The 26941-nt window shown below is 55.8% G+C and overlaps 10 protein-coding genes across 10 annotated transcripts; 3 read left to right on the top strand and 7 right to left on the bottom strand.

Moving 5' to 3' along the window:
* Nucleotides 1-107: 107 nt before the first annotated feature.
* CHGG_07667 (uncharacterized protein) lies at nt 108-2676 on the bottom strand (the record flags this gene model as incomplete). Its single annotated transcript, XM_001225322.1, has 7 exons — nt 108-288; nt 392-471; nt 637-1415; nt 1489-1560; nt 1628-1787; nt 2148-2201; nt 2518-2676. The coding sequence occupies 7 exons, from the start codon at nt 2674-2676 to the stop codon at nt 108-110; spliced, it is 1485 nt and encodes a 494-aa protein (XP_001225323.1).
* A 653-nt stretch (nt 2677-3329) lies between these two features.
* On the bottom strand, nt 3330-4335 carry CHGG_07666 (uncharacterized protein; the record flags this gene model as incomplete). Its single annotated transcript, XM_001225321.1, has 2 exons — nt 3330-3396; nt 3677-4335. 2 exons carry the CDS (start codon nt 4333-4335, stop codon nt 3330-3332), a joined length of 726 nt encoding a protein of 241 aa, XP_001225322.1.
* Nucleotides 4336-5853: 1518 nt separating this feature from the next.
* On the top strand, nt 5854-7323 carry CHGG_07665 (uncharacterized protein; the record flags this gene model as incomplete). Its single annotated transcript, XM_001225320.1, has 3 exons — nt 5854-6241; nt 6307-6494; nt 6544-7323. The coding sequence occupies 3 exons, from the start codon at nt 5854-5856 to the stop codon at nt 7321-7323; spliced, it is 1356 nt and encodes a 451-aa protein (XP_001225321.1).
* Nucleotides 7324-7757: 434 nt separating this feature from the next.
* CHGG_07664 (uncharacterized protein) lies at nt 7758-8555 on the bottom strand (the record flags this gene model as incomplete). Its single annotated transcript, XM_001225319.1, has 3 exons — nt 7758-8202; nt 8313-8394; nt 8516-8555. The coding sequence occupies 3 exons, from the start codon at nt 8553-8555 to the stop codon at nt 7758-7760; spliced, it is 567 nt and encodes a 188-aa protein (XP_001225320.1).
* Nucleotides 8556-9456: 901 nt separating this feature from the next.
* On the top strand, nt 9457-12079 carry CHGG_07663 (uncharacterized protein; the record flags this gene model as incomplete). The annotated part of the gene is made up of 8 exons (XM_001225318.1): nt 9457-9666; nt 9763-9902; nt 9969-10206; nt 10280-10417; nt 10505-10537; nt 11244-11492; nt 11567-11812; nt 12044-12079. The coding sequence occupies 8 exons, from the start codon at nt 9457-9459 to the stop codon at nt 12077-12079; spliced, it is 1290 nt and encodes a 429-aa protein (XP_001225319.1).
* Nucleotides 12080-13069: 990 nt separating this feature from the next.
* Nucleotides 13070-14734, bottom strand: CHGG_07662 (uncharacterized protein; the record flags this gene model as incomplete). Its single annotated transcript, XM_001225317.1, has 3 exons — nt 13070-13752; nt 13809-14164; nt 14217-14734. The coding sequence occupies 3 exons, from the start codon at nt 14732-14734 to the stop codon at nt 13070-13072; spliced, it is 1557 nt and encodes a 518-aa protein (XP_001225318.1).
* A 2076-nt stretch (nt 14735-16810) lies between these two features.
* Nucleotides 16811-19018, bottom strand: CHGG_07661 (uncharacterized protein; the record flags this gene model as incomplete). Its single annotated transcript, XM_001225316.1, has 6 exons — nt 16811-16831; nt 16906-17524; nt 17590-17661; nt 17727-17917; nt 17977-17995; nt 18048-19018. The coding sequence occupies 6 exons, from the start codon at nt 19016-19018 to the stop codon at nt 16811-16813; spliced, it is 1893 nt and encodes a 630-aa protein (XP_001225317.1).
* A 2070-nt stretch (nt 19019-21088) lies between these two features.
* Nucleotides 21089-21943, bottom strand: CHGG_07660 (uncharacterized protein; the record flags this gene model as incomplete). Its single annotated transcript, XM_001225315.1, has 1 exon — nt 21089-21943. The coding sequence occupies one exon, from the start codon at nt 21941-21943 to the stop codon at nt 21089-21091; it is 855 nt and encodes a 284-aa protein (XP_001225316.1).
* Nucleotides 21944-23494: 1551 nt separating this feature from the next.
* CHGG_07659 (eukaryotic initiation factor 4A-12) lies at nt 23495-24737 on the bottom strand (the record flags this gene model as incomplete). The annotated part of the gene is made up of 2 exons (XM_001225314.1): nt 23495-24573; nt 24632-24737. 2 exons carry the CDS (start codon nt 24735-24737, stop codon nt 23495-23497), a joined length of 1185 nt encoding a protein of 394 aa, XP_001225315.1.
* Nucleotides 24738-25092: 355 nt separating this feature from the next.
* Nucleotides 25093-26672, top strand: CHGG_07658 (uncharacterized protein; the record flags this gene model as incomplete). The annotated part of the gene is made up of 2 exons (XM_001225313.1): nt 25093-25182; nt 25272-26672. 2 exons carry the CDS (start codon nt 25093-25095, stop codon nt 26670-26672), a joined length of 1491 nt encoding a protein of 496 aa, XP_001225314.1.
* Between the last annotated feature and the right edge of the window lie 269 nt (nt 26673-26941).

Genomic DNA, 26941 nt, shown 5'->3' with positions numbered 1-26941 from the left:
CCCCCCAAACCCCCCTCCAAACAACCCAATACCCCACCCCCAGCACCAACACCCCCGTCCCCACCAACGGAAAGGCATAATACGGGTACCCGTCCGCATTCCAATCCCTATTGGGCGGCACAAAGGGGGTGACGACTAGGAAGATGTTCAAGCACAGATAGACGACGGGCACGGGCAAGTAGGTCTGCCAGGGCGAGGACCAGCGCTCGGCGCGGCGAAGGGCGGAGGGTACAGGACGGCCGCCGGCCGACGAGGGCCGTTGATCCAGGTCGCCGGGGTGAGGTGTATCTGATGGGAGGGGGGGGGGGGTTAGTTGATGGGTTTTGGGGGAAGGTGATGGGCTTCGGTGTGAGGTGTGGGGTTGAGGGAGGGGAGGGGAGGTTGGACATACAGGTTGACGATGAAGTTGTAGGCTGGTCCGGGTGGGGGCGCGAGGAGGACGATGATGGTGACGATCCAGTGGAGGAGGAGCTGGGCCGGTAGGTTAGTCGCTGGACCGTTCAAGGGGGTTACTGAGCGGGCACTTACTGAAGCGGCAGGCGTGTTAAAGGGTTTGGTGGATGCCCAGAACTTGCTCCACGGCAGAACCCCCTCTCGAGCCAATTCATAGTTGACTCGGGAATGGGCAAAGCTTACAGCCAACACATTGCCGATGTTGCTGAGAGCCACCAGCGCCGGAAGACTCCTCGCCGCTACGCTCTCTCCGAACATATTCCGGAAAAACAGGCCGGCTACGATGACCTCGGACTTGGCAAGCTCTCTCTTCGGAATGGCGGCAAAGTACGCGACGTTAGCGAGCACGTACAGCACGGTAATCCCTACAACCGCAAGGGGGGCTGCGATCTTGAGCGTCCTCTGCGGGTTCTTCAGCTCCCCCATGACGTAGTTGGCGTTTTCCCAGCCCTTGTAGCTGTATACGACCTGCAACAGCGCGGTCGCATACGCGTAGGCCCCGCCGCCGCCATACCCGTCACCCTTCTCGACCGCCCAGAAGTCGTCAAAGTTGTGGGGATCCGGAACCAGCCGGTAACCGGCAAGGGCCGCGAACCCGGAGAAGACGATCAGCAATAGCACGAGGACCTTGAAGATGCCGAGGGCATTCGTGAGTCGGAGTCCCCATTTCGGAAACACCCCGTGCAGCACCACGACAAAGGTCATACACGCGACAGCGATCGCGCGGGGGATCCAGCCGTCGGGCATAGGGTGGCCGACGGCGAGGAGGACGTAGCGGCCAAAGGCGAGGGAGTTGCCGGCGGAGAAGCCGAGGAGGACGATCTGGACGGCGAAGACGCTGGTGGCGAGCCGCCGCGGGCGCCGGAAGATGCGCTCAAGGTAGTTCTTTTCCCCGCCTGATCGGGGGATGGCGAGGCCAAATTCTAGGTAGACGCTGAGGCCGGAGAGCGTGAGGAGACCGGCTGGGTGATGTCGGTCAGTCGTGGACTTCAAGGGCGGGCTGGTTGCCTGTGAGCGGGGTACAGGAGAACGTACCGACTGCCCATAGCAGCAAGCTGATCCCTACCGACCCGGTGGCCGCGAATATGCTGGAAGGGGTTGAAAAGACTGGATGGGGTGTTAGCAGCTTGCCATTTCTGATGCGTGCGACAGTGCGTGGACGGAGGGGCCCTACTCCCAGTCCCGATCATCTTGTTCAAAATCAGGAACATCGCGCCAGCAACCCCAATCTGCCTCGGCTCGGTTCCGATGCCAGCCAACCCATCGTAGTCGAAGGTCTCGCCCGTGCCTTCGCTGTCTGCGGCGTCGTCATCGACGGGCCGACTGATGAACCTCTTGGGGTTTAAATTCTCCATCAGGATCGGCTGCGTGGAATTCCTGGATGTGTGATGTTGGCAGGATTACAATCGTCAACTCCCGGTCGCACGATCTGGGCCACGGAGGCAGTTGTCGCGAATCATATTGGGCGACGTTCGATGTCTCGGATTTTGGTGACTCGACGTGATGATTTGGGGCGCTAGACGATTGCGTGCTTTTAAGCTTTGATGATTGCACCCGATTGGCCCGGTCAGTTCCGGCCCACTTCAATCCGGCTCGCACCGGCCGGGGCCGGGGCCGGGGCCGGCATGGACCGGACCCGGATCTGAAATCGGCTTGGCCTTGGCATCTTCCCGCAGTCATCAAAACCGGACTACCGTCCTCTCCGGGCGCCTCATAACATAGCTAGACAACTCATAGGCCGTTTCAGCCTTGGTTGTTGATTGATTAGTCAGTGCGGAGCTTTTGACAGACACTCGAGTTGAGACTCACGAGAGTAAAAAAGGAAAAGAAATATCAAGAGAAGGTACAAGAGGAACATTTATTTCACCCATGTATCTATCGATACTAGAACGTATGTCTCGTTTGCCTGAGAAAGAAGGCTCTCGGCTCTTGGAAAGGCTAGTTAACTCAACCATGTTGAATGGCCGAGTCGCCAACGGAAACGTGAAAAGAAAATGAAATCGTGAAATCGTAAAATCGTACAACTGTTGTTCGTGTTCGGTCCGGTGTTCGGGGTCGACGAACGGCAACGATGCATGCAACCGAAGCGGCTGTCTTGCTGTCTCTACTCCTCCCAGGTTTGTCATCTTCTGTCTCATTCGAAAACCGCCAAGTCGTGCACTCGAGTTGTCTACCGGGTAGAGAAGCCCGAATAAAGGGATCCTCCGTCGAGGTGAGGGCCATATGCTGCCGGGGTTGGTTGATAGCTTTCCAAGATTCCGGGGACCGAAGGTTGATTAGCCTGGATGCTTCCCGGAAATTGATGGCTCGCGAAGGGATCCATCCAATGTGAGATTGCCAGGTTGGGGTCAAATTGGGTGGTTGCCGGCGCCGCAAATTCCGTTTCGTTCGGTTGACGTGTCCATCCTGGATGATACCCACTGTCCGTAGAGCTTTGGAACGGGTTGGCCGTGTTCATGGCCCCTTGCTGCTTGTGGGTTGCCGCCTGAAGAGAGTAACCGATGAAAGAGGAGCCATTTTCTCCAACCCCGTTCGGAACCGGATGCAGCCGCCGCTGACGCGGGGCTAGTTGCTCGTTGGGAAGAGATGGCGCCCCGGCAGAGCCTCCCTTTCTAGCGATGTCACGGCTACCTCCGTTTCCGCGGCGATGCGGCTTCGTCGACCGAGGGCGCAGGGAACCGGACAAGATGGGAGTCCTTTGGGAAACCGCGGGCTCCAACTTTCGAGCCCACTCCACAAAGTTCTTTTGAGACTGTGAGTTCATGTCCGCCACGATTTTGTAAGAGATCTGCAGCAAGGTATCCGCGTCCTGCCAACTGCCATGCAGGCTTTGTCTGAGGATATTAAACACAAGCACCACTTGAGCATTTATGTCTTCATCCATGGCTTTTTTTGCCATGGCAGGAAACTCGTCCACGGAGGCCTTGATACAGGGTTCGTACACTAGAGAGCGGCGGCCGAAGGTTAAATTTTGGTCTTGATAAAACTGATGAAGTCCATGCGTACCTGGGGAGGGGACTTCTTTATCGTCCGGAAACAGGGTTTTCCATAATCCTTCCCAGCTGGCAACCTTGTGACGGTTTTTCCTTGCGATGAGAAGGTTATCTATGTCCTCGGTAATCCCATCCTCAACATCGTGGGCCGGGTCTTCGTGGTTGACAGGCCCTCCCTCTCTCTTGTGGCAAGTTTTGATATGTGACCTGCATACAAGCAGTCAGCATACCAGAAAAGCTTCTGTCTCGGAGTCTTGATGGGGGCGCACTTGAGATGGCTGAATTCCTTGAACGGGTTGGTGCACTTGGCGTGATCGCGGATGTTGAAACGCTGCCTGTTTCTCTTGCGGTACGGGCAGTTGAGCGGCCCATGGGTTGTCCTGCTCCCGGCGCCTCTTTCTTCACTGTCGTCGCCAGGTTCGTCGTCGCTCTGAGGGTCGTAGTGGTCCTCTGTTTCTTGGCTTACTCGACCGTTACCGGGTTCAGATCCCAGCTCGCTACAGTTATCCTCATTGCCGTATCCTTGGACCTGAGCGTACTGGAAGGAGACCCCTGACCCTAAAGGTGAGGCTGTGGTACCAGATGCTTCGCCACGTGCCGGGACAGGAGATGAACTGAAGGCATAGGCGTCCCTGGGCGAGTTCATGGCGGGTACCACGGACCGGCCAAAAGGGGGGTAGTGGGGAGATGTTGCAAGATCCGGACCCGAGACGGACTGATAGTCCGAGGGAGGGCCTGGACCTGTGGCGCAGGACAACCGCCGGTCACCCGCAGGAGGCGGCATAAGGCATGGAGAGGTTGCCGAGGAGCGAGACATGAGCTGAAAGTCACTCCTCAACATGGGCTCAGAAAGCATGGTAGCCCTGGGAAGCGGAGACTGGTTGTGCATGGCGAATGCCGGCTCCTTTAATTACAGTGCAGCCACACCGTTGGGAGAAGGCCAAATCCTGAGGCACGCATGAGTACTGGCATGTTTGATGTCTTCTTAAGTACGTGCCCCGCGGATTTCCAAAAACAACAGAGCCCACCAAGTTTGGGTACCACTACTCCCTCGAGGCTGGGCAGGGATGGATCATGGATGCTGGGCCGTCTCTCCTAGCCGCCAGTTGAGTTTTCGGCCTGTTTAAGCCGTATAGCAGTCAATAAGTTCTTGGCAAGACGTGGCTCAGGAACCACCACAATGCCGGCCATCTGCCGCCTTGGAACAACAACCATCATGATGGGTTCGTGTCATGGAACCCGGAGCCCAGCTGGTCTTGGCAACACTGCCAAGTGCAAGCCTTGCAATGCCTGCAAGCTGAGTGGTGCGCATGCGCCTGATTGGTTTAGCAGCGCTCAGATGTACTGGCGGCCAAGCCAAGTTTACCCAGCACTGCAAATATGTCGCGCGGACGGGGCCGGCCACAAAGAGTGCTTGAAGCGGCCCGATCGAAACGCGACCACACCCTGTACTCACCGACATTCTTCTAACGGCAGGTTGCAGTGCTACTCTCGACCATAAACGGAAACGCCGAGATATAGTTATTGGCGCATCTCGCGCGTGTAGCGGCTAAGAAAAGCAGCCCAAGGCCAGCCTTTGAGTCAACCAGCCAGCAGAAGAGCCTTGTAGAGCTGAGAAAAACCTAGTTGGCATGGGGCTTAGCAGGTTTTCTTGGTGAAAGTAACTCCGATGCTGGTCAGATCGGGTGTGTCAGGTCTCCTACATGGTAACGCTCTGTCGGGTCAAAAACAGCTCGCTTCCATGCTTCTGCAAGCAATCAGGGGAGACAAAACAGCCAGGCTCGAGCCGGACTGCTGGAAACCAATACAGTTAGTTAACAAGACGATCACCACCAACGCCAATAAAAAATGCACAAGTGCAACGATGAATCATAGCTGCAGGGTGATTGATGGGCAAATGCCATGTGTAGTGGCTGAGGGAAATTTCGAGCATGGCGGAGGACGATCGGCATGGGAAAGGGTTGCACTGGATGCATCAAATGACAATCAAAAGATGGTGATTTAAGCCCAACCTGGCGCTTCATGAGAAGTGTGATGGCGGCAGGCTGCCAAGGTGCCCGGATGGATGCGAGCGTGTTGGCAAGAAGAGGCTCCGAGCCGCAACCGAAGGCCCAAGCTTCGGAGCTCCCGTGGCTCGAGCGTGGTAAGGTGGGGGTAACCTGTGAGCATGTGTGGGCGTGCCACAAGAAAGCAAGGAGCCCTGTCGGCCTGGGGCGAAGCCCCACCAATCTTCCTGCATCCTCTCCCAGCATGTCGGGGATACCGAAAGCTCACCTCTCACCAAACAATTCGAAACCACCATCCATCCATATCGGTGGGCGATTTTACCCTAGCCCGCGACCTCGAATCACCCGCATCGGTAACCCGTTTCACCTTAGCGCAACAGCCTCGTGGCGCTGTCGCGAATATGGCGGCGAACGACGGGCCCAAGCTGCTCTGGAATCCAGACAACGTCCGAGATGTGGCCGATTCAATAGGAATATCGCTCGCCGATGAGCCGCTGCGCGTGCTCGCCCAGGATGTTGAATATCGAATCGGGCAGGTCATCGTCGAGTCTCTCCGGTTCATGCGCGCCGCCAACCGCACCACATTGACCGTGCAGGACGTCTCACAGGCGCTCAAAGTGCTCGATGTTGAACCGCTGTATGGGTACGAATCGACCCGGCCACTGCGGTACGGCGAAGCGAGTCTTGGCCCTGGTCAGCCGCTCTTCTACATCGACGACGAAGAAGTCGATTTTGAGAAGGTCATCAACGCCCCGCTGCCGAAGGTGCCGCGAGACATGAGCTTCACTGGTGGGTGTACCTGTCAAAATTAGGATATTACCGTGCATGCCCACCGCTAACCGCCCGCGTCACAGCTCATTGGCTTGCCGTCGAGGGTGTCCAACCATCTATCCCCCAAAACCCAACAACTGCCGAGACCTCGTCCAAAGACCTCTTGCCCAAGGGGCCCGGCGCGAACCCAGCCCTTGGCAGCCCTCGCGGGCAACGACAACGTCTCGTTCCGGCCGTCGGTCAAACACGTCATCAGCAAAGAACTGATACTGTACTTTGATAAGATCCAAGCCGCCATACTCGACGACGACCCCGATGAGGAAAAGACAAGGCTCCGCGAGGCGGCCCTCGAATCTGTCCGCTCCGATCCCGGCCTGCACCAGCTCCTCCCGTACTTTGTCAACTTCATCACCAATCAAGTCACCCACCACCTCGATGACCTGTTCGTGCTACGCCAGATGATGGAGCTCGCCGAGGCGGTCATCCAAAACCCCAACCTCTTCCTCGACCCGTACGCTAGCGCGCTCTCGGCGCCCGTGCTCACGTGCCTCATGTCGCGCAAGCTGGGCGGGGCGGCCGCCGACGAGGGATCCGACACGTTGCGGGAGCAGTACGGCCTGCGCGAGCTGGCGGCGGGCCTGCTGGAGATGGTGGCGCGCAAGTACGGCGCGACCAACGCGCTGCTGCGGCCCAAGCTGACGCGCACCTGCCTCAAGCACTTCCTCGACCCGACGCGCCCGCTCGCCGTGCTGTTCGGCGCCATCCGGGGCGTCGCCGCGTCCGGCGGGCCCGAGGCCGTCCGCGTCCTGGTCCTGCCTAACCTCAAGAGCTTCGACGGCGCCGTGCTGCAGCCCCTGCACGACAAGGGCGAGCCCCACGCCATGGAGCTGGAGATGCTCGTCGGCGGCATCATGAAGGCTGTTGAGGCCCTCGTCGGCGGGTCCGGCATCCCCGTCGCTAACGGGGTCGCTGATGTGGATCTGTCGAGGGAGGGCGAGCAGGTTGTCGAGTTCTTGGGGCCGATCGTCGGGCAAAGGGTTGCGCGGCTGGGGAACCATGCGCTCAATAGGGCCATTCTGGAAGTCCGGCATTTGGAGTAGTGCTTGCCTAGGGATTCCAGATCTACGCACGAGGGAGGACGGTAGGGTATGCGCACGGCGTTAAGGGGTTCAAGAGGCCAAAGGGCTGGGTCGGGGTTGGGCTTGTCATATGTTCCTTTTTCCTTTTCTTTTTTTTCTTTTTTGGCATGCGTTAGGAGTATCGGCATAGGAAATGGCGGTTGTTAGAAATGGATAGTCGTAATTCGAATGAATACCATCACTGGCGCTAGGATTCTCATATATGTGTATGTGTGTCTTGACAAAGAAACAGGTCCTATCGGATTTGTGTAGTCCATACATGGTGTTGCTCCTCGTCCAACCCTTTGCCAGCTCATAATCGTGACATTCTCTCAGCCCCTTGCCTTCGAGCCGTGGCACCCTCCTTTGCCCCCTGCACTGTACTTTTCCCCGCCCCCCCTGCCAAACCGCCCCGCTCAAAGGAAGAAAGCAAGGTACAACCCGCTAACCACGGACGCACCCCAGATATACCACCCTGACTTGACAATCGTCTGGCGCTTAAACCCGACCGCCATATCAAACAACAAATGACGCACACCATTAATCGCATGGAACGCAAAGGGCCACGCGGCCAGGAACTTGAGCGCGCCTTTCGCCGCGAAGGGCAGCGCGCCGAACGCCGCCGCCAGCGACGCGCTCTCCAGGTGCCAGCCCACGAGCGGCGCCGCCAGGTACGCCGTCGCGAACACGTACAGGCTGCCGCTGAACGCGGACCCCGTGATCCGCATCCAGATCGAGCCCCCGAACCACGTCTGTTGCTTGTCGTACACGTCCAGGTGCGGCGACACCGGCCGGTTGATGCGCTGCTTGGCGAGGATCGCGGTCGCGTCGGCGGCGGTGAGCTTTTGCGTTGCTACGGGCCTGTTGGTTGCATTGGGGGGTTAGTTATGGTGCGGGAGTGTTGGGTGTTGGGTGTTGGGTTGGGTGATGACGTCTCGGTGGTGGGATGTGCGGGGGTTGATGGTACGGACCTCATCTGGGTGGTCGACAGGGGCTGAGCCAGCCCGAGCCGGGCTACGTTGGCGGTGAAGAAGGCATTCGGTTTGCCGGCGACTGTGGTGTTGCTATGTGGTTAGCGTCCATCCGTGTGTCTCTCGGTATCGTCCCGTCGGGGTTTCGGGTTGGGTTTGTTCGGTCAAGGGGAGCTATAATCTCCCAATGGAGGGAAGCGTACCTCGGCGCAGCGCCGTCGTTCCTACTCGTTGGGCAATCATCTTGTAGGCTGGCGGCAGAGGGCAAATCCTGAACCAGGCGTGGTATCGTGGGATGCGAGATTTGAGGTCGATGATGCTGGACTCTTGAAGTTGCGCATCGGAATCGAGCCCCGGCAGGTCGGCACCTCGGCTTCAGGAGCCAATGGGAGCTCCGGCGATTCGAATGCTTGGTCTGGTTGGTTGCAGCTGCAGCAAAACCCAAAGCACGTGAGTGGGAGCCCCACGCTCTTGGCGCGGCTTTTCAACGGCATCCCCATCACAAAAATTTTCCTCTCCTCTTTTCCCTCTTTCTTCTTCAGATAGTTATGGGCGTCCAGCCATGGCATTGTCGCCTCAATCGGCTATGCATATGTGGCATGGGCACTTTGGTGCCTATGGATGCCCAGAGAAGAATGAGATCCGTCGTTAATCACTGTCGTCAGTTTTTCAATCTGACGATTGTTTCATTTTTAGAGATCTACATTTCGATTTGGACATTTGATGCCCTGTGCAGTCGCGGACTTTAAATACAGCGTGCGATTATTTCCGTGGAACACGTTCACCCCGAAGATGGGTCATCATGGTGGCCAGAAACCCCGAACCCAAATCTAGTCTTGCAGCATCGTTGTCAGTCGCCTTGATCGCCATTGCTCTTGTATGATAATAGCATTATACCTCCATGGCAGTTGCTTCATACCTATGCTGTCTCCCCACCACGAATCGGTGATGGGCCGCTGTTCGGTGAGCCGCACTATCGGGGTTAGGGTTATGCGAAGCCGGAAGTGGTCGTTGCCAGGGCAACATTCGGGCGATACAACCCGAGAGTTGCCACCATGCAACGCCGAGATAACATGCCACATGAGTATCTTATTCACACCCTTTCGACACCCCAATCCAACCACTTAGTGTACTGTAAATCATCATGGCATCTCCAATCATCAGCGAACTACGAGTTCTGGAGCGTCGCGAATTCCGACTTCGCTTGGTCGATCGATTCGAGCAAATGCTTGAAACTGTCCTCTCCGGTAGTTTAGCTGAGCCTCGGATTTTTGACCGCGAATTGGAGGCTCTCTCAACCCGCAAGCTTTTGCCCCTGGATATCGACGAAGATCAACCGCTTGACCTCGAGCCTGTATTTTTTCGGCCTTAACCCCTCCCCCCCGGCAACGAGATCCGAACCCTTGTCGAGAATAGCCACGCGCAGGCCGGGCACACACGCCCTAAATAGTACCATTGCCAAAAGTTCGACCGCAAACGCTGGTGTGGCGACACATCCTGCGCCGATTTTCGAATGAACTGGTTCATTGAAGCTGTTGGACGCTACCGGCGAGGGCTTATGCCAAAGACCGCTTGGGCACTGGGTCGTCAGTAACTAACACTGGATTCTGTAGCTGTTTATTTTCTCCCGTGGAACTGACGACAGTCACGAAATAGGTGTATGGACAGCGATTGCCCGTATTATCACGAATCGCTCGGGGATGGCAAGTTCGTAACCTGGAACGACCATCACGTGGAAGACAACCTCAAGCCGCATGTAATGATGGCCGTTAAATATCCGTACCCCATCCCGGGCGGGCTTGGACCCATGCTCCGCGCAGAGGTGGCAAGCGCCATACACTGCATACTCTACCAGCTCCGGCACGGTTTATTCGTGCATCACCGCATTCTACCGGTAAGTTGGGTCCCATCCTAGCTTTCTGGCGTTGATAAAAGCTCAGGACGCTAGCTAACAACGGAGTACCCAGGTTTTGTTGCGCACTTACTATCACGATCGAGGTGCGCGCATCACACAAGCTCATTGGGACGGCAATTATCTTATAATTCGACAATCCCGCGTCTTGGACTTCCATGCGCCCGAGCCGACGGACGACGCATATCTCTTAGTGCGTTGGATTGCCAGTACACCCGTCGGCGAGACAAAGTATCCGGATTGCATACGAGATGAGGATGACACTAACAACCATTCACAGATCGAGCCACATGCGATGGCGTTGGTGATTAAGGTGTGATGGCGTGGCTAATATGACATGGGATCTGTTGTGGGTACCGGCGTCGTGCCCACGTGGTGGGCATCTTCTACTTCTTGGGGTGAAGTGAATCGGCTGCCAAATCAATGTGTGTTGAAGATGTAGGGTTCTGTCGGTAGGCCACCTTTCGGGATCGATAGCCTAGAGCCATTATTTAGGACCCTTTCAACCTGCTGAACCTCTTGTTTTCTTCCTTTGCCTTTCACTTAGCCAAGTCAGTCAGTATCAAGTTGGCCTTCGGCTCCGCATCCAATTCGATTGTTTTTTCACCATCCCTTCTATTTTTGTTGTTCCTCAACTGTCCGCACTCCTGACGACAGCCATCCTCACGTCTCTGTTATTCCAGGGCTATTAATCATTTCTCGCCCAATTCCCCGACTGCAGCGCGATAGCTGGATAAGTCATGGCTTCCGGCAGCTCGGTTGCTCCTAGCAACTTTCCCAACTTCAAGTGCGCAGACACTCGCCTCGACCCTAATCCTATCAACGCAGGTGAATGGGGGGACAGCATACAAACGTTCTTGAAACTTTCTGACCCGGCCACCATCCATCTTAGCGACCTGTCTCGATGGAAAATCGGCCATAGCATGGCGAACCCGTCTGGTTCGAAACTGATGTACGAACATTTCCTGCACTTCAGAGCTTGCGTAATGACGCATGACGCTTCTGATTTCGACTTGCAGCAATTTGTCGACGAGAAATACGCCACCGCCGCCCCGCAGTTGCTTGAGAAAGGCGCCTGGGAAGACTTTGATCATTATAGGAGATTGGTGGGGAATTCCGACCCAGATATTCGCATCCAAGGGCAGTTTGCCTCGGCGAAAGTTGACCAGAACCATGTCCTCACCGATGCCTACGGCGGCAACGGCTTTACCAACAGAAGAGAAGAACTTGCCGTTGGTGACACCCATGAAGAAACGCCATCGAGGCGGGTCCCAACAAAACTTCTTCCACAAAGCCCAACTATAGATTGCCACCACCAACTAATTGCGACGCCGCAGATGAGGCAATTGTCAACAAGGCCATGGCCGGATTTTCCTCGATCCTGACTCGACCATTTACCAAGGAGTTTACGCGGGCCCCCGACAGCCCCAGCAAAGCGCAGATCGAGCCGGAACCGTCCTACGACCTTATCAGAACGGGCCTTGCAAGGTGGACCATTGAGAAAAATATATTTCACATCAAGGAGCGCCGCAGAAATAACGATTCGCAGCAGACCCTGGCTGATACATCTGTACAAAGTGCCAACAAGGTAAGCACTTCAAGCTCCTGGAAACTCAAACAGACGGTCACCTTTATTCCTTATATGAGACCCTCGCCCTCATAGAAGTCAAACGCCAAACCCGGGGTAAAACCGCAGTTGGCCGGAAATTGATCGAGTGGCAGGAGACTGCCGAGATTTTCGCGTGGCAGAACAACTGTCTCCGAACGGAACAGGAACAAGGCAAGATGGATGTTACTCGGCGCTTCTTGAAACCGCCAGCCGAATCGAACCGAAAAGGGCCTCGCCGGTATTTAACTCTTTTTCTCTTCTTTATATTCTTTTTTTTCTTCCCCATTTATTTTCTGCTCTTTTTCCTTTCCACTCTCCCTTTCTCTTCCTCTTTCTCTTCCTCTTTCTCTTCCTCTTTCTCTTCCTCTTTCTCTTCCTCTTTCTCTTCCTCTTCCTCTTTCTCTTCCTCTTTCTCTTCCTCTTTCTCTTCCTCTTTCCATTTCCCTGTAAATTATTTCCTACGGACACTAATCAACTGTAACTCCAATTAGATGTCTTCTCATATCACAAAATCGCGAAGAGTGCTGTATTGTGATTGGGGAGTTTGATGCGTTCTGGAAATACTATTGCGTTGAGGGGTGTCTCCCGAAACCCCCCTTGGATCCATCCGTAGACCTTAGTACCGGAATGCAAGCATTGTACTTCGGCGATAAGAAGTTGAAATATTACGGCCTGGACGGCTGTGCCCCCCCTGGGCCCGAGGACGGCTTTCTAAAGGTCCATGTTTATGGTCCGTTCGTTACGACGAACCAGGATCATATGGTGGCGTTCAGCACCAATCTGCTCGGAATGACGATGCATCTAGCCGGCGTGACGGCCGAGACCCTTGGGCATTCTGAGGCGGAGGCCCGGAAGGGCATTAAGAGATACAACACACGTCGTGAAAGCCCGGCCAGCCAGACGAGCCAGGACAGTGAGGATAGTTTACGGGTGCATGGATCTAGTTTATTCTCTTGAGACTCATCCGCGGCACGAGACCGAGCGGCTAATCCTTTCCACTAGAGAGTTTATCTTTTCGCGAGTGGGTTCATAAATTACCGGTACCTTTTCGCGAGCGAGTTTACCGTGCAAAATCACGTAAATGAAGCTATTTCACGCCTGCGATTCCCGAGTCTCATAGGCGCAGAACAATAAGGGGTTGTATAACTGATAACCAAGGTGTATCATCCAATGCTTAGGTCTAACCGGTTAACAACCTTTCATCAGCCGTCGCAACCACGCTCCGCCACTCGCACATTACTTCTTCTCCCCCAACGTCCCAACATCCTCTGTCCCCGCCACCGCCGGCTTCGATTCCCTCGTATCAGCCCTCTCCAAATCATCCGCCGCCTTGCCCTCCTGCACAACATTCATGCCCGCCGGCAGGGTCTTCTCAAACTCCCTGCCGCGCTTCTCCGGTCCCACCGCCGTGGTGACCGCAATTCCCGTGGCAATGATGGCCGTCGCAATCCCCATGGTCGGCCCGTACGCCTCGACGCGGTTGCCGCTCTTGCTCGTCACGAAATGGCTCTCGGCGATGGCGTTGACGATCTGGGCGGAGGGGGACGAGATCATGTTGCCGAGCTGGTAGGTGAGGCCCGGGAAGGAGGAGCGGAAGGCCGGCGGGGAGAGCTCGTTGAGGTGGATGGGGATGACGCCCCACGCGCCCTGGATGAAGAACTGCATGAAGAAGCCCGACGCTGACAGGCTGCGCTCGCCCTCAGGCAGGATCCACGCCGGGATGAGCACGCCGCTGATGATGGCGGCGACGATGATGGTGCGGCGTCGGCCGAACCATTGCGAGATGTACCCGATGATGGTGCCGCCCACGCAGGCGCCGGCCTTCATGAGGATGCTTGCGCGGCTGGCGCCGTCGTTGGCAAGTTCTTTTTGGGTGAGCATGAAGGTCGTGTAGCTGTCCTGGGAGGTGTGGCTGTAGTCTGGAGGGTGGGTCAGCATAGGAAGGGGATAGATAGGTGGGATACAACAGGCTTACAGTTGAACCAGGTCATGAGGATGACGCAGTAGACGCACATCTTCCACTCCTGGCCAAGCATGATCTTAGTTTCCCTCCAGAACGCCGACGGATTGGCTTGGGCCTTTCCGGCCTTGCGCGCTTCGATGAACTGTTGGGACTCGGGGAAGAGGCAGCGGATAAGGCCAACGCCGATGGATATACCGGCGGCAATCCAGAATACGGTCTTCCAGCTTTCGACGCCGCCGCCTACGCCGAGGTTTGCGCACGCGGCACATACGTAACCAAAAGAGTACCCTTGCTGGAGGATGCCGGACATGAGACCTCTGGCATCCGTCGGGCTGTTCTCCAGAGCCATGGCGATGGCGTTGCCATATCTATTCTGCGTTAGTGATTGTCGTCGAAGTGGAATCAGAAAAAAAAACATACACTCCGCCCATGAACAAGCCGAACAGCGATCGCACAGCCAAGAACTGAGAGAATGTGGAGCTGTAGATAGTGGCGATTTGCAGCACACCGAGCACGATCATGTTAACCACCATAGGCCATTTGCGCCCCCATTTATCACCAGCGAGACCAAACATGGCCGCGCCAACCGACCTCAGGAGCAGCGTGAGGGTGATGGCGGTGGAGACATTTGTTTTTGTGGTGTTGTAGTATTCCGCTAGCTTGACCTGTTGGATGGAGAGCGCGTGGAAGTCGAAGGCATCGGCGCTCCAAGCGGCGAAACCGACGATGAAGAAGAGCCAGTCGCGCCCGGACAGCTGGGCAAGCAGACTGATGGGGTTGCGCAGTGGTACGGGTCGCGCCCACTCTGTGCTCGTCTCGCCAAGTTCGTTGGTGACGACAACACGCTGCTTGAAGTTGAACAGGTCGTGCCATGACTGCTTTGCTGTTGCCCACACCCCCTTGGCGATGGGGTCGGCCGGTTCGTGCGTGGATTCCATCGCTTTATTGCTGCCGCCTTACTGCTGCGTGGGCAATAATAATCGGGCAACGTCTGGGAGAAAAAGGCTGCAGAAAAAGCAAGGAAGGGGGCGAGACATGCGGATTTGGAACACAGCTGATCTGCAGAGCTGGGCTGAGATGATGTCTTATAGGGCCTGATTCTTAGAGGCGGGATCATGGACGCCCACCGCTATCTGGGCAATGATTGTCTCACATCCCTTCATGCGAGTCTGCCAACTCCGTTACTTGCCGGCTGCATGGTGTGTGGTGTGGTTTGTGGTGCCTTGGTGAGCAGGTCGCATCCCGAGTGTGACCATGCCAGGGATGCGGTGCGGGGTTGAACCCCACGATCTCCAAACATGTTGAGGTGAGAACTGGTTGGAGATGCATACGCAGCCTCGAGGCAGTTGGGCCGAGCACACTGGGGCGCCGGGTTGATGGCTGGAGGAAAAAAAGAAGGGATTCTGGGGTTCTGGGGAAATTCTTGGCTTCGGTCACGATCCGAACGGGGAAAGATCTCGTCCTGCCAAGCGGCGGCTTCGTGTTGCCTTAGGGTCTTGGCCGATGCTTGACTAGCTTGCCAAGAGCGGGCTCTCTCATGGCTTCCAGGCAATGCCGACTGCCATCGCTGCCGATCAGTGGTGACGATGTGGCACAAACTCGGCGAAATAGCAGGAAACGGCGGGGCCCCACGGACTGGGAAGCAGGGAAGGCAGCTTTCAACCTCAGCTTTCTGATGGCCACGTGAGGCGAGATGCACGCGTGGTCCATGGACAGACATGCTGTAGATTAGTTACCTCCAATGTTGCATCAGATAAACCCCAGGAACAGAGTGTGAATGCCGTTAGTCTATTCGCGAAACTCACCGTTCGTCGACAAAGCGTGGCTGAGAGAGCCCAAAGGAAGAAATCATCCTTGCTGACTCGGGCCATCAAGTTCATCAACCTCCCCGCCAGCCAAACCCACACCAGAAGAAGCCGTTGCGGTGGGAGTGGGCCAAAACGCGGGGATACCCGGCACGGCCTGGGCCCAGCTGACAGTGCCGGGTTGGCGGGCTCCCACCCCGCCGCCCTCCCCGACTCCGGAGGTGAAGTGGTCAACTTGTGGGGAAAAGCTTCCTATTTCGTTGTGCGAAGAAGGGAATTAATTGCGATGTCGAACCCGTAGCGGGGCCGGCGGGTTTTCGTGCCACGGTAAGTTCCACGCCCCTCGGTGTCTGGCTGGGCAGTCCGTATCTTTCACCTTCCCAGTTGGCTCATGCCGGGGGCCATTTGCAACGTCGATCGGTCATCCGCGTGCTTTCTTCAGTGGGGCACACCCGGGTCCAGACTAATACCGAATCCTTTGCTGTCCTTCGCGCGGGGACCCCGATTGGAGTGGTATCAAACCAATCGTCGACCTTGCTATTCTGCTAAATATTCTTCCACAGCCTTTCATCGCCTGGTTCAGCTCGGTGTTTTGTCGGACATTGACGGGGATATCAACAAACAGGGCCCTGCTGAGGCACTTGGCATCTGCATTAGCATCGCGGGAAACATTGTCGGTAGTTACGATACCTCAATATGGAGGATCGTAGACGGGGGGAATATTGACGTGATTCATAATCTGAGAGAAATGCGCCGATGTCCCACGCGAGCAGCAGCTTGTGGAGTGACCCTGGTTCCCCGGAGAGTTCAACGGTCTCGGTTAAGAATTTGAGATTCAAAAATATCAATCGAAGGGGATGGGCTCGTGAGGCATGAGTTAAGGCAGCTTCCTCCTTGACCACTGGGCGAGCCCTAAACTAAGGTACTAAGGGCTGAGTGGTACTCCTTCCGAGTTCAATCAACTCAGTCATTCCCTGGCCCCCTCACGTTCAAGTACAGATTACAGCCTGGCAGTCCCGATTTTAATTTTCACCGGGCAGTTCTGCAGCGTGCTTCTTTTCGCCTTCTTGTCCTTGGTGACCAAGAGAATTCGGAGATGGGAAAACTGACTGCACAAACCGCAACCAGAGTCATGTATTGTACGGTTGTACCGATACATTCCTTTACACCACGAAGCAGCTTAGCGGAATAGATTTGAGGCACGCACATTCAGAATACGCACAACTCAGGCTGTATTATGGGTAAGATATCTATATCTAACCACCGCAAACTGGGCTTTCTCAATCACGCCCTCCAACACTGACCCCAATATTGATGCCAACACCAAGGCCAGCCCCAATCTGCAGGTGCTTTCCGCCCGGCGCGGTCAGCTCCAGCAATTTATCAAAGACCGGGGTGCCCAGCCCCGTGACGGGGTCCCAGCCGGGGGTGGCATTCCAGCTCGCGTAGGGGACAAAGGGCGTCGGCAGGCCCGAGTACATGTCCTTACCCGTGCAGCCCGTGGAGCCGCCGTGCACAATGTCGGTCAGCGCGCCCTTGCGGCTCACCTCCTTGGAGTACAGCCAGGGGTTGAGGAAGCCCAGCGGCGGGCGGCCCTCGGCCAGGCGCGCGTTGTTGAGCAGGCTGATCAGCGCCGCGAACATGGGCGCCGACGCGCTGGTCCCGGACACCAGAATGTCCTTGTTCTGCGAGAAGACGTGGTAGGCCACCCCCTGCGCCGCCACGTCCGGGAACCCGCGCCCCTCCGGGTTGTAGAGACCCTCCCAGCGGCCCTTGAGGTGGTCCTTTAGGTATTTGGACACGGCGGAGTCTTGGTAGGAGGGGCGTGGCCAGATGTCAGAGAAGCCACCCGAGGAAAAGGACACGGCCTGCTCTGGCTGGATGTAGCGGGTACCGCCGACGGAGGTGACGTAAGGGCAAGCGCTGATGGCGTTGGCGTTAGTTGATGTTATTGTTGAGTGAGGGCGGGGGGTTGTGTGTAGACTTACGCAGGGAAGATGGGCAGGAAGCGGGTTGTGTTCTTGCCATCGTTGGTCTGGCATGCGGAGCCGACGCCGGTGCTAATGAATAAACGAGTCAGAGCCACATTCTCCGGGTATCATGGTTGCCAGGAATGACGACTAACTCCCCCGAGGAAAAGAGAATGGACACGCCGCGAGCGCCCAGCTGGCCGATCATCTGGCAGACCTTCTCGGCATACGGGCGAGGCACTGACTGCTCATCCTCGCCATATGACGTGGTCAGGGTCTGCGGCAGCTTCTGGTCGGGCAGCTTCAGCAGGTAGGAGAAGAAGTCCAGGTACGGCTCGTTGGAAGACTAAATTTCATTAGTACGACACGACATGAAACGAAACCTCGAAAGCGGTCTGGTCATACCTCGTCGGCGTCTGGCTGGCTGTGACTGGGTTAGCACAATCCCACTTTCGATGTTCGGTGGTACGACTCACTCAAGATCCGGCACCAAAGGTCCACGCCCCGCAGTGCTGTAGTACGTAACCGGAGTCTTGTACGACAAAGCGACAGCGTACTGAATATCCAGGTTGGCCTCAATATCGTCCTGCTCCGACGGCCCCTGCTCGTTCACCCCGCCAGCGACGCCCACCGCGGTGAAGTTGGTGTCGGAAGCATACGGCGCGTACGTGTCGCTGAACAGCTCGAGCTGGTCATACTTGGCCCACTCCTCCAAATACCCCGCGACACCAAACAAGCTGTTCTTGCTCGCCTTGGCCTGGTACGAGCCGATCTTGTACAGCGCCCGCAGGCACTCGGGGGTGATACTGGTATTGCACGCCTTGACATCCAGCTCCTGCGGCGGGATGGCGGACGCCACCTTCGCCTGCGGCTGCACCGGCGGCTCAACCACCTCAAACACCTGGCTCCGCGCCGGCCTGACCTGCCCAAACCTGACCACCGGCGCCACCATCCGAATATGCGGCGCGACCTCATCGGGCACCGAATACCGCAGCGCGCGTACCCTCTTCACATCCGTACCATCCTGACCCCACACCCCAAAATCCGCCTCCAGCAACGCCGCCGCCTGGCGCACTGTCACGCCCACATTGACCCACTCCCCATCCGCATCCACCTGGCCCGGCGAGACGCCCGCCCCGCGCAGCCAGGCCAGCACGGCGGCGGTCGACTCGGCGCGCGGCGCCAGCAGCGAGGCCACCGCGTCGCGCGACAGGTGCTGTCCGTAGCGCGCGTGCGCCGGGTCCGACACCTCGTACAGCGTGCGCTCGAAGAGCGCCTCGTCGGGCTGGTGCAGCGCGATGCGCAGCTTGAGGTGTTGGGTGTCGGGAGCGTCGCCCAGGCGTGTCCAGCCCGCGGGCTTGGTCGCCAGCGACTCGAAGACGGTCGAGCCGCAGTCGCCGAGCGTGGCGGCGAGCGCGGCGGTGAGGAGGAAAGTGTGGTGAAGCATGGTTGTTGAGCTTCTTCCTGAGCTGCCTGATTGGCAGCCTGCGTTGGGAGGGGGTGCACGTGGGAGGGGGGGTGATTGGTTCCGTGCTTGACCAGGTCGGAAAGTCCTGAGGGAGGTGGGAGGGGGGTTGTGGTGAGGGAAGGGGGGGAAATGAAGGAAAGATCGAGCTACGACTGCGGCAATGTTTATAAAAGCGCAGAGGCAGAGGTGCTAGTGAGAAGTGGAAATACGGATTGCCGTAGCCATCACCTACCCAAGCCTACCAACTTCCCTTTCCGGCCTGGATCACCCTGTGTTGGCAATCGGGGATGCACACGTTGTAAGCCGAATTGGCCAATCCAAGTGCCGGAAGGGGTGTTGTGTGGGTCGAGTTTGCTCAGGAACACATGCCCAGCCAGGCTAATGAAGCTAACAAAGGGAGCAGGCCGGGATGGAAATGCCGAGAAAGCTTAGCTCAGTGCCCAGAGAGCTTGTTCCCTCTGGTGTCCCGCCCGCTCGCTTCCGGGGCACCCGATGCTTATTCCGCCCACTGCCCACATCACCCCCTTTTTGGAGCTGCCGTGTTGGGAACCTCAGAGCTATTGCGTGCTGTGGGTAACTTCCCGGCCGCTTCCTGCTTCGAATTGACTAGCGCAATCCCAACCGCGGGATTTAACGGGGTGGTGTGGAGGTGTCTGCTCTATCAGTAAGGTAGCTTCTGCAGGCCTGACGCGGGTAATATATGGGCTCATGGGTTCAAGGAAGGTGGATAATATGAGCCCGTAGATTGTTCGCGGCAGCACCCGAAAGCTGTCGTCATCGAACCCCCCCCGCTAAGCGAGGTGGGGGGACAGAATTTCAGAAACAAACCTGAAGCTCAAGAGCTCGGGTGTCGCCTCGGCTACAACTTCATCACGACCTTCCACGAGCTTTCGTGCCCACGTTCGACCAGAAGAGGTAACATACCATACAGTAAACGTCTATTACTCGCTAATTGGGCCCGGCAGGGATAGCCGTCCGAGGATTGTAATGTGCCACGGCTAGGATTGTACGCGTGTATGTTTGCACCCGGCGGGTGGGACATCTTACACCACAACAAGGCCACCGATTGCTACCACGTGCCCCCACATACTCGTTTGGAAGGGGTGGCGGGCCGAAAGTACGGGTTGGTTTAACATCCGGAACGTGGCAATTGGGGCGCTTGCGCATGTTGTCGATGTGTCGGCCGTAATAATCTAAGTGGTACTGTGCTCCCTTTCAGCTTGTGATACTTGCCGTTCACTTGTTTACGTTGTATGTACTTTAATTTGATTATGTCTCCATCTTGGTGCGAGGCCCGAGGTCCAAAGTCCAATTCCCAGGGCATCCGCTGAGGTCTTAATCTGCGACAGGATTATGACACAGGTCTGTGCTAGGTTGATATCCGTGGGATTTAGTGTCGAGTTCGAAGACGGTGATGAGCAAGCAAGGACGTTGTTGTAGAGGTAAGGATACTGAGTGAGATAGTGGGACTCGTTTTCGCCGATCAGGGGTACAAATGGAATGCGTTCTGCTTCCAGCTCAAACCTTGATTACCTACCTAGCAACGGGCTTTTGTAAGGTACTTCCTTGAGCCTTGTTCACTCCTTAGCATCTTCCTTCCACCTTATTTGCTAGATTCGTTGTTGCCCAGCTGTCCGGTTTAACCTATCTCTGTCCCGATCCCCCCTTGACGTCGTGCAATCCTCCATCCATCCAAGATGTCGGTGGCAAGTAACACTCGCACTCAAAGATGCTAACAACCTCCGAGGTTACCAAAACTAACAGGTTTATTTAATTTTCCGGTACTTTCATACAGGACATGACCTAGAATTCAAAATAAAACGCAAAAAAAAAGACAAAAAAAAAAAAAAAAGTGTATCACTGGGGTTTCTGACCCGCCGTAGCGCATGCCACCTCAACCACGCGGATAGATCTCCTAGGACTTGAAGACTGGGCGTTGGACAATAAGTTTGTGAGTAGAAGCTGCTACTAAAACGGACCAGCCGTTCATTCAGTTTCTATCAACTTCGCCGCCTTCGTCTCCGTCGTCCTTGTCTCTACCTAAGGTATCTAATGTGGGCCCAAGATCCCAAGATCCCGAAAGCCTGCGTGGGCTTCAGGCTTAGCGGCAGCAAACTTGACAAGAAACTCCCCCGTAGCATTGGAAACTTCCTTTTTCGTCTCTTTAGCAATGTGTCTCAGCAGGAGGTCGATGCTATGAGCGGCCGCATTCCCGGAACTTTTCCCCGGCCCCGATTGGGACTTTAGCCAGTTGTGACAGTGAATGTTGAGGAGCAGCGTTGGCTTCAAGACGCGCACATTCCCGACCATGACAATATCGGTCATGGTCTCGGGACACTGCTGGTTGACCTCCTTTGGTTCCCAGAATGTGATAGGGATTTCTTTACCGCCGTCTCCTCTCGTGTAGAAGACGCCTTTGTTCGTAACAAACTTGAAGCGGGTGGTGGTGCGGCTCGTACATAGCTTCTCAGCCCTTCTCGAGGGAGTGCCAGTAGGAACGAGGACATCCACGGAACTTCCAACGGGGCCAATGCCGAGTAAGGAATTAGCGGCGGTGCCGATTATGGCGTAGGACTTGTCACCAAGAGCCGTGGCGAGTCGGCCGACAATGTTCTCGAGGGTCGCGGAACTCATGCCCGCCGGCGGCGACGGAGTGGGGGTAGGACGAGGTTCCGCTGCGGTAATTTGAGCGCCAGGTGGCCCTACGTTGATAATACGGGGGGTAGGTTTTGCGGCATTTGTATTTGCTGCCGTTCCGGTTGTTCCCGTACCGGTTGTCCGTGTCCCAGTTCGTGTTCCGGATGTTGATGTCGCAGTTGCCGATGTTGCAGTTGCCGATGCTGTAGTTGTCGATGCTGCAGTCTTTCTTGCCGCAGGCTTGTTGCCAGTTGTCGAGTTGTCCATATTCTCCGCAAGTTAATCGGCTATTGCTGAATTGAGTTCATTCGTGATCTCTTGCGTGCGAATCAGTGTTGTCTATATGAGGTATCACGAACCCAGTAAGAGTGTACGCTTCGCCCAAGATGATGTGGTTGCACGCTGAGACTCGAGGTTGATTGTTCTGCTCTTGAAAATACCTATACTGAAATGCGGGTGCTATGGCAAGGTTATATCCATGATATCCTAGAAGCGTTTGCGAGGTTTCACGTCTATATTCCTGTCAGCTGTACTGAAACGAACTACAAGAATGCTGCCTAGCTAAGAAGTTATAGACCAAGAAGTAGTAGGACGGGAAACTGGAATGCTGTTTCTGTGGATGTGGCTCAGTTAGGCCAGAAGGATTATCAGGATGCAATTGCACGTTAACTAACGTCCAATTCAGGAGTAATATATGGTCTCAATGTAATGGCCAGGGCGGTCCCGCGTCGCGTCTGGGGTCGATGGATCGGCACGCTTACATCTTAACACGGCGTAGGTCCTACAACACGGTCGTTGCTACTCGAGAGGGGGATTATGGCTCGATTCATGGTGCGGTATTTATCGCACTACACTCGCCGTGGGATTTGCATTACGATGCCGTCTCGGAAACTTTATCTCACAGGAAAACCACGGATCTCCTTCATCAGCTTCTTCAGTGCGGTGGCCTCGGCGGTTTCAACAATAGACTTCTGTCCTTCAAACAACTACCGCCCGTTGTCCATAGGTAGGTAGTCGTGCTCGGCGCACTGTTCAATCCTTTTCCCAGCTTGAAAATAACACCCCTTGCATCCTTGACCGAGCACGTTTTTCAACCTGATAAATTCGTCTCGTCCCTGTTTTCCACTCCTGCGCATACCTGGTTGTGGGCTTCAAGCTGCGGATGGATTCTTGGCGGAAGCGGCGTTGTGTGCTGAGCGTTCTCTGGTTCGGACTACGAGGTGTGGGGGGCCATCTTGGTGCGACTAAGGTAGGACAGGACGTGGCGATGCAGCACTCGCGAGTGGAGGGCAGCAACGCCTTGTTTGTTGGTCTGGAAATCAGGGACAAAATGCACGGGGTTTATACGCTGAATGTAACCAAATAGTGACGTCGCTTTTCATCTGACTAGTGCAAGTTGCAATAACTCCTAGGTATCTTGAATCTCCTGAGAGGAAGCCCGAAGGCCCTAGGCTACATCTCGACGCCGTGCTCGACATCGGTTTCTAGACCGCAAGACTTTCTCGCCCTTGATATGTTTGTTGGGGTTGACCTGTTGGGTCTTAACAATCTCGACAAGCCCTGTTCATTTGCTATTAGTCAACCATACTAAATTAACTCGACCGGTGGGAGGACAAGATCACTGTACCTTTAGGGATCAGGCCCTTTTCCTCCCACAACCTGTTGGCTGTACTGGACATACAGCGGAATTGACTCGCAGTCCTCATCCTCATCCTCAGCTCCACGAATGACACCATTGTTGTCCCACATTAAGAAATGAGATCGGCGACGTTCATGGGCATCTCATCGATCTGGGTCGAGTAATACACTGCCAAAAAATTAGCCACAGCTAAAGCATGGAGATGGGAGCCACATACACTCGATATCTCGTAGAATGCGCACATCCTCGCTCGTAACGAAGTTGATGGCCACACCCTTACGGCCGAATCTACCCGAACGGCCGATACGATGGATGTAATTCTCACGGTTGCTTGGCAAATCGTAGTTGATGACCAGGCTCACTTGCTGGACGTCGATACCACGGGCCCAAACGTCGGTCGAGATTAGGACTCTGCTGTTGCCCTGTCTGAAATCCTGCATGATGCTGTCACGCTCCTTTTGCGGCATGTCGCCGTGCATGCTGCTGACGGTGAAGTTGGCCTCTCTCATCTTGTCGGTGAGCCAGTCGACCTTGCGCCGTGTGTTGCAGAAAATGACCGCCTGAGTGATGGTGAGGGTGTCGTACAGGTCGCAGAGCGTATCGAACTTCCAGTCCTCCTTTTCCACGGCGATGAAGTATTGCTTCAAGCCTTCGAGCGTCAACTCGTCACGCTTGACAAGGATGCGAACCGGGTCCGTCATGAACTTGGTTGTCATGTCGAGGACATCGTATGGGAGCGTGGCCGAGACAACCACGACCTGGGTGGCAGGGGGAAGATAGCGGTACACGTCGTAGATCTGTTCCCGGAAACCCTGGTTGAGAAGCTCGTCGGCTTCATCGAGCACGAGCATCTTGATGTGGCGGGTGCGCAGGTGGCGGCGGCGGATCATGTCGGCAACACGACCTGGAGTTCCCGATACGATGTGTTGGCCGTAATCGAGTTTGCGGATATCCTCGCCCACGTTGGTGCCACCAATGCAAGCATGGCACTGCACGTTCATGTAGTCTCCCAAGGCCATCACGACGCTCTGAATCTGTGTCGCAAGTTCGCGGGTCGGGGAGAGGACAAGCGCCTGTGTCTCGCGTACGGCGGTATCGATGACTTGGAGCATGCTGATGGAGAAGGTGGCCGTTTTACCCGTTCCGGACTGTGCCTGTGCGATAGTGTCGCGGCCCTTACAGATCTGGACGATGGCTCGAGACTGGACGGCGGACGGTGATTCGTACCCGTATGCGTAAATACCGCGAAGGAGGCTCTCTGTGAGAACCATTGTTAGCGCGCGATGCCCTCCAGGGTTCCATGATCTGCGACGTACCTTTCAGTGACATCGACTCGAAGGTCGGATGCACCGTGACCTCCTTCGAGGTTGAGAATTGAATCTTCTCATCAGCCTTGCGGTCGATACCAGCTCCGTCTGCCATGATTGTGGTTGAAATGACGTTTTATTGTTGAAGACCAGTGTTGTTTGGTTGTGTCGTGGAAGCTAGGAGGGGTGTTCCTTTGCGAATTGCGCTGGGGAAAGTGAGGCGAATCAAGCCTTCGTTGTGAAGTGGACCTGAACTTTTCGGCCAAGCTCAGGCCGCTCGGCTGAATTTCGGTGGCCGATGCACGGTCCAGACGCGTCGCAGTTTTGGCGCAGGTGCAGGCAATTGAGCGCCAAGGAAAGAGTTGGAGCTGCAACAGACAAACGCTCTCGGCGCAACTTTACTCTCACAAAAGGCATAAAAGAAGTCCTTGTTTCCCCCAACAGTTGCAAGTTGTAAACAGCGGAGCAAGATGTTACTCGAAGACCAGCGGTATATCCACGAGGATCTCGAACGTCTCGAACAAGGCATCGCCGATCGCATGAGCGAGGAGCCAAAACACGTAAGTTTTGATCGATGCGCCACCGTCCATCTTGTGTTTTCTCTCGGGCAGGCGACCTCGTGAATTCGTGAAATCCTGACAATTGATAGATTCGCGACCGCCTGAACCGAGACCACGAGGTAGCGCAGCTGCTAGACCAAATCCAAAGTCAATCCGCCGAGCTTTTACCACTCTACGATGACAAGGCCGGCCTTCGATCGAAGGAGATCCTGCAAATCAGCACAGGTGATCCATTCGAGGAGTTCTACCGTCAAGTAACGGGCGTCAGAGACCACCATGCCCGATACCCGAACGAGCAAGCCGAAAACTCGGAGCAGTGGTACCGGCCGCAGAAAGGAGGGGACGACCAGCCGTATATCGTTGAGAGTATGTTCTCTGGTGAAGAGGCATACGGTCGGTTTTTCGATTTGCACAACTGCCACGACGCGTACTTGAACCTTCCGAACGCGAAACGCTTGGGGTACATGCAGTATCTCGAGGTCTTCGACAACTTCCAGCCGGGCTATGGCGGAGTTAAGCGGGTCGACAAGTTGACAGATCCATACTTCAAGTATCTCGGCGGTCTGATGGGGTATCTGGAGTCGTTTATGCGCCGAACCCGACCCCTAGAGAACATCGACCAGGTACTGGAGGGCTGGCAGCGGGACTTCGAGGCGGCGTGGGAAAAGCGGGAGCTCCAAGGGTGGCAAACTGACAAGGCGGTGCAAGGCGGTGCGGCCGAGCGAACGTTAAGCACACCGGAGGCTGTCTGGTGCGACGCCTGCGAGAAGGAGTTCAAGAACGACAACGTTTATAAGGGCCACCTGAAGGGGCGAAAACACATCAAGGCGGCGGAGCTTTTGGCACAACAGGAAGACGGGAACACGAACGGCAATCGTGTCGACTCGGCACAGGAGCTAAAAGAGCGGGCCGTTGCCGAGAGGGAATTCCGCGTCAAGAAGCTGACGGGCGCCATGAACATTGAAAAGGACGACACGCGGGTAAACGTGGAACGCCGACAGGGCATGACGGAGCGGGAACGTGCTCAAGAACTGGAAAACCTCTACAACATGACATCCGGGGCGCGGAATAGGGAGGAAGAAGAGGATGAGCAGGATGAGGGCGATGATAAGCTCTACAACCCTCTCAAGCTACCCCTTGCGTGGGACGGCAAGCCGATCCCGTTCTGGCTCTACAGGCTCCACGGTCTGGGTCAAGAATTCCCTTGTGAGATCTGCGGCAACTTTGTCTATCGGGGCCGGCGTGCTTTTGACAAACATTTCAACGAGACCAACCACATCACCAACCTCAAGCGGCTCGGTATTACAGATACCTACCTCTTCCGCGATATCACCTCGATCGCAGAGGCGGTGAGGCTGTGGGACAAGATTCAGCGAGACCAGAACAGGGGGCAGATCGATGACGGGGCCGTGGTTCAGATGGAGGATGCCGAGGGCAACGTGATGCCAGAGAAGGTGTATCTTGATCTGCAGAAGCAGGGGCTGTTGTAGGAGGTCAGAAGGAAGACAGGAACTGGGCGCTTGATTGCATATACGGGGAAATGTAGATGGTAGCTGATACCCGACAGGAATTACTTGATATGGTTGACTTTGAGATTTGTGAGCCTCGAGTGGAAAACCTAGGACATGGAGATGGAGATGGAGCAACTCGTTCTTGGCCACAACCACCGCTGGCATGTGCCTGAGCTGTGTTGGTGTTGGACCCACTTTGCCAGGCAAAAGCGGGGCGTCAATCCATGGTCGCCTCAGCGCCGCATCAC

Source organism: Chaetomium globosum, genomic scaffold, assembly GCF_000143365.1.
Source record: "Chaetomium globosum CBS 148.51 scaffold_5 genomic scaffold, whole genome shotgun sequence".
Classification (NCBI taxonomy): domain Eukaryota; kingdom Fungi; phylum Ascomycota; class Sordariomycetes; order Sordariales; family Chaetomiaceae; genus Chaetomium; species Chaetomium globosum.
The sequence above is the reverse complement of the archived record's forward strand: the minus strand, read 5'-3'. Positions and strand labels throughout refer to the sequence as shown.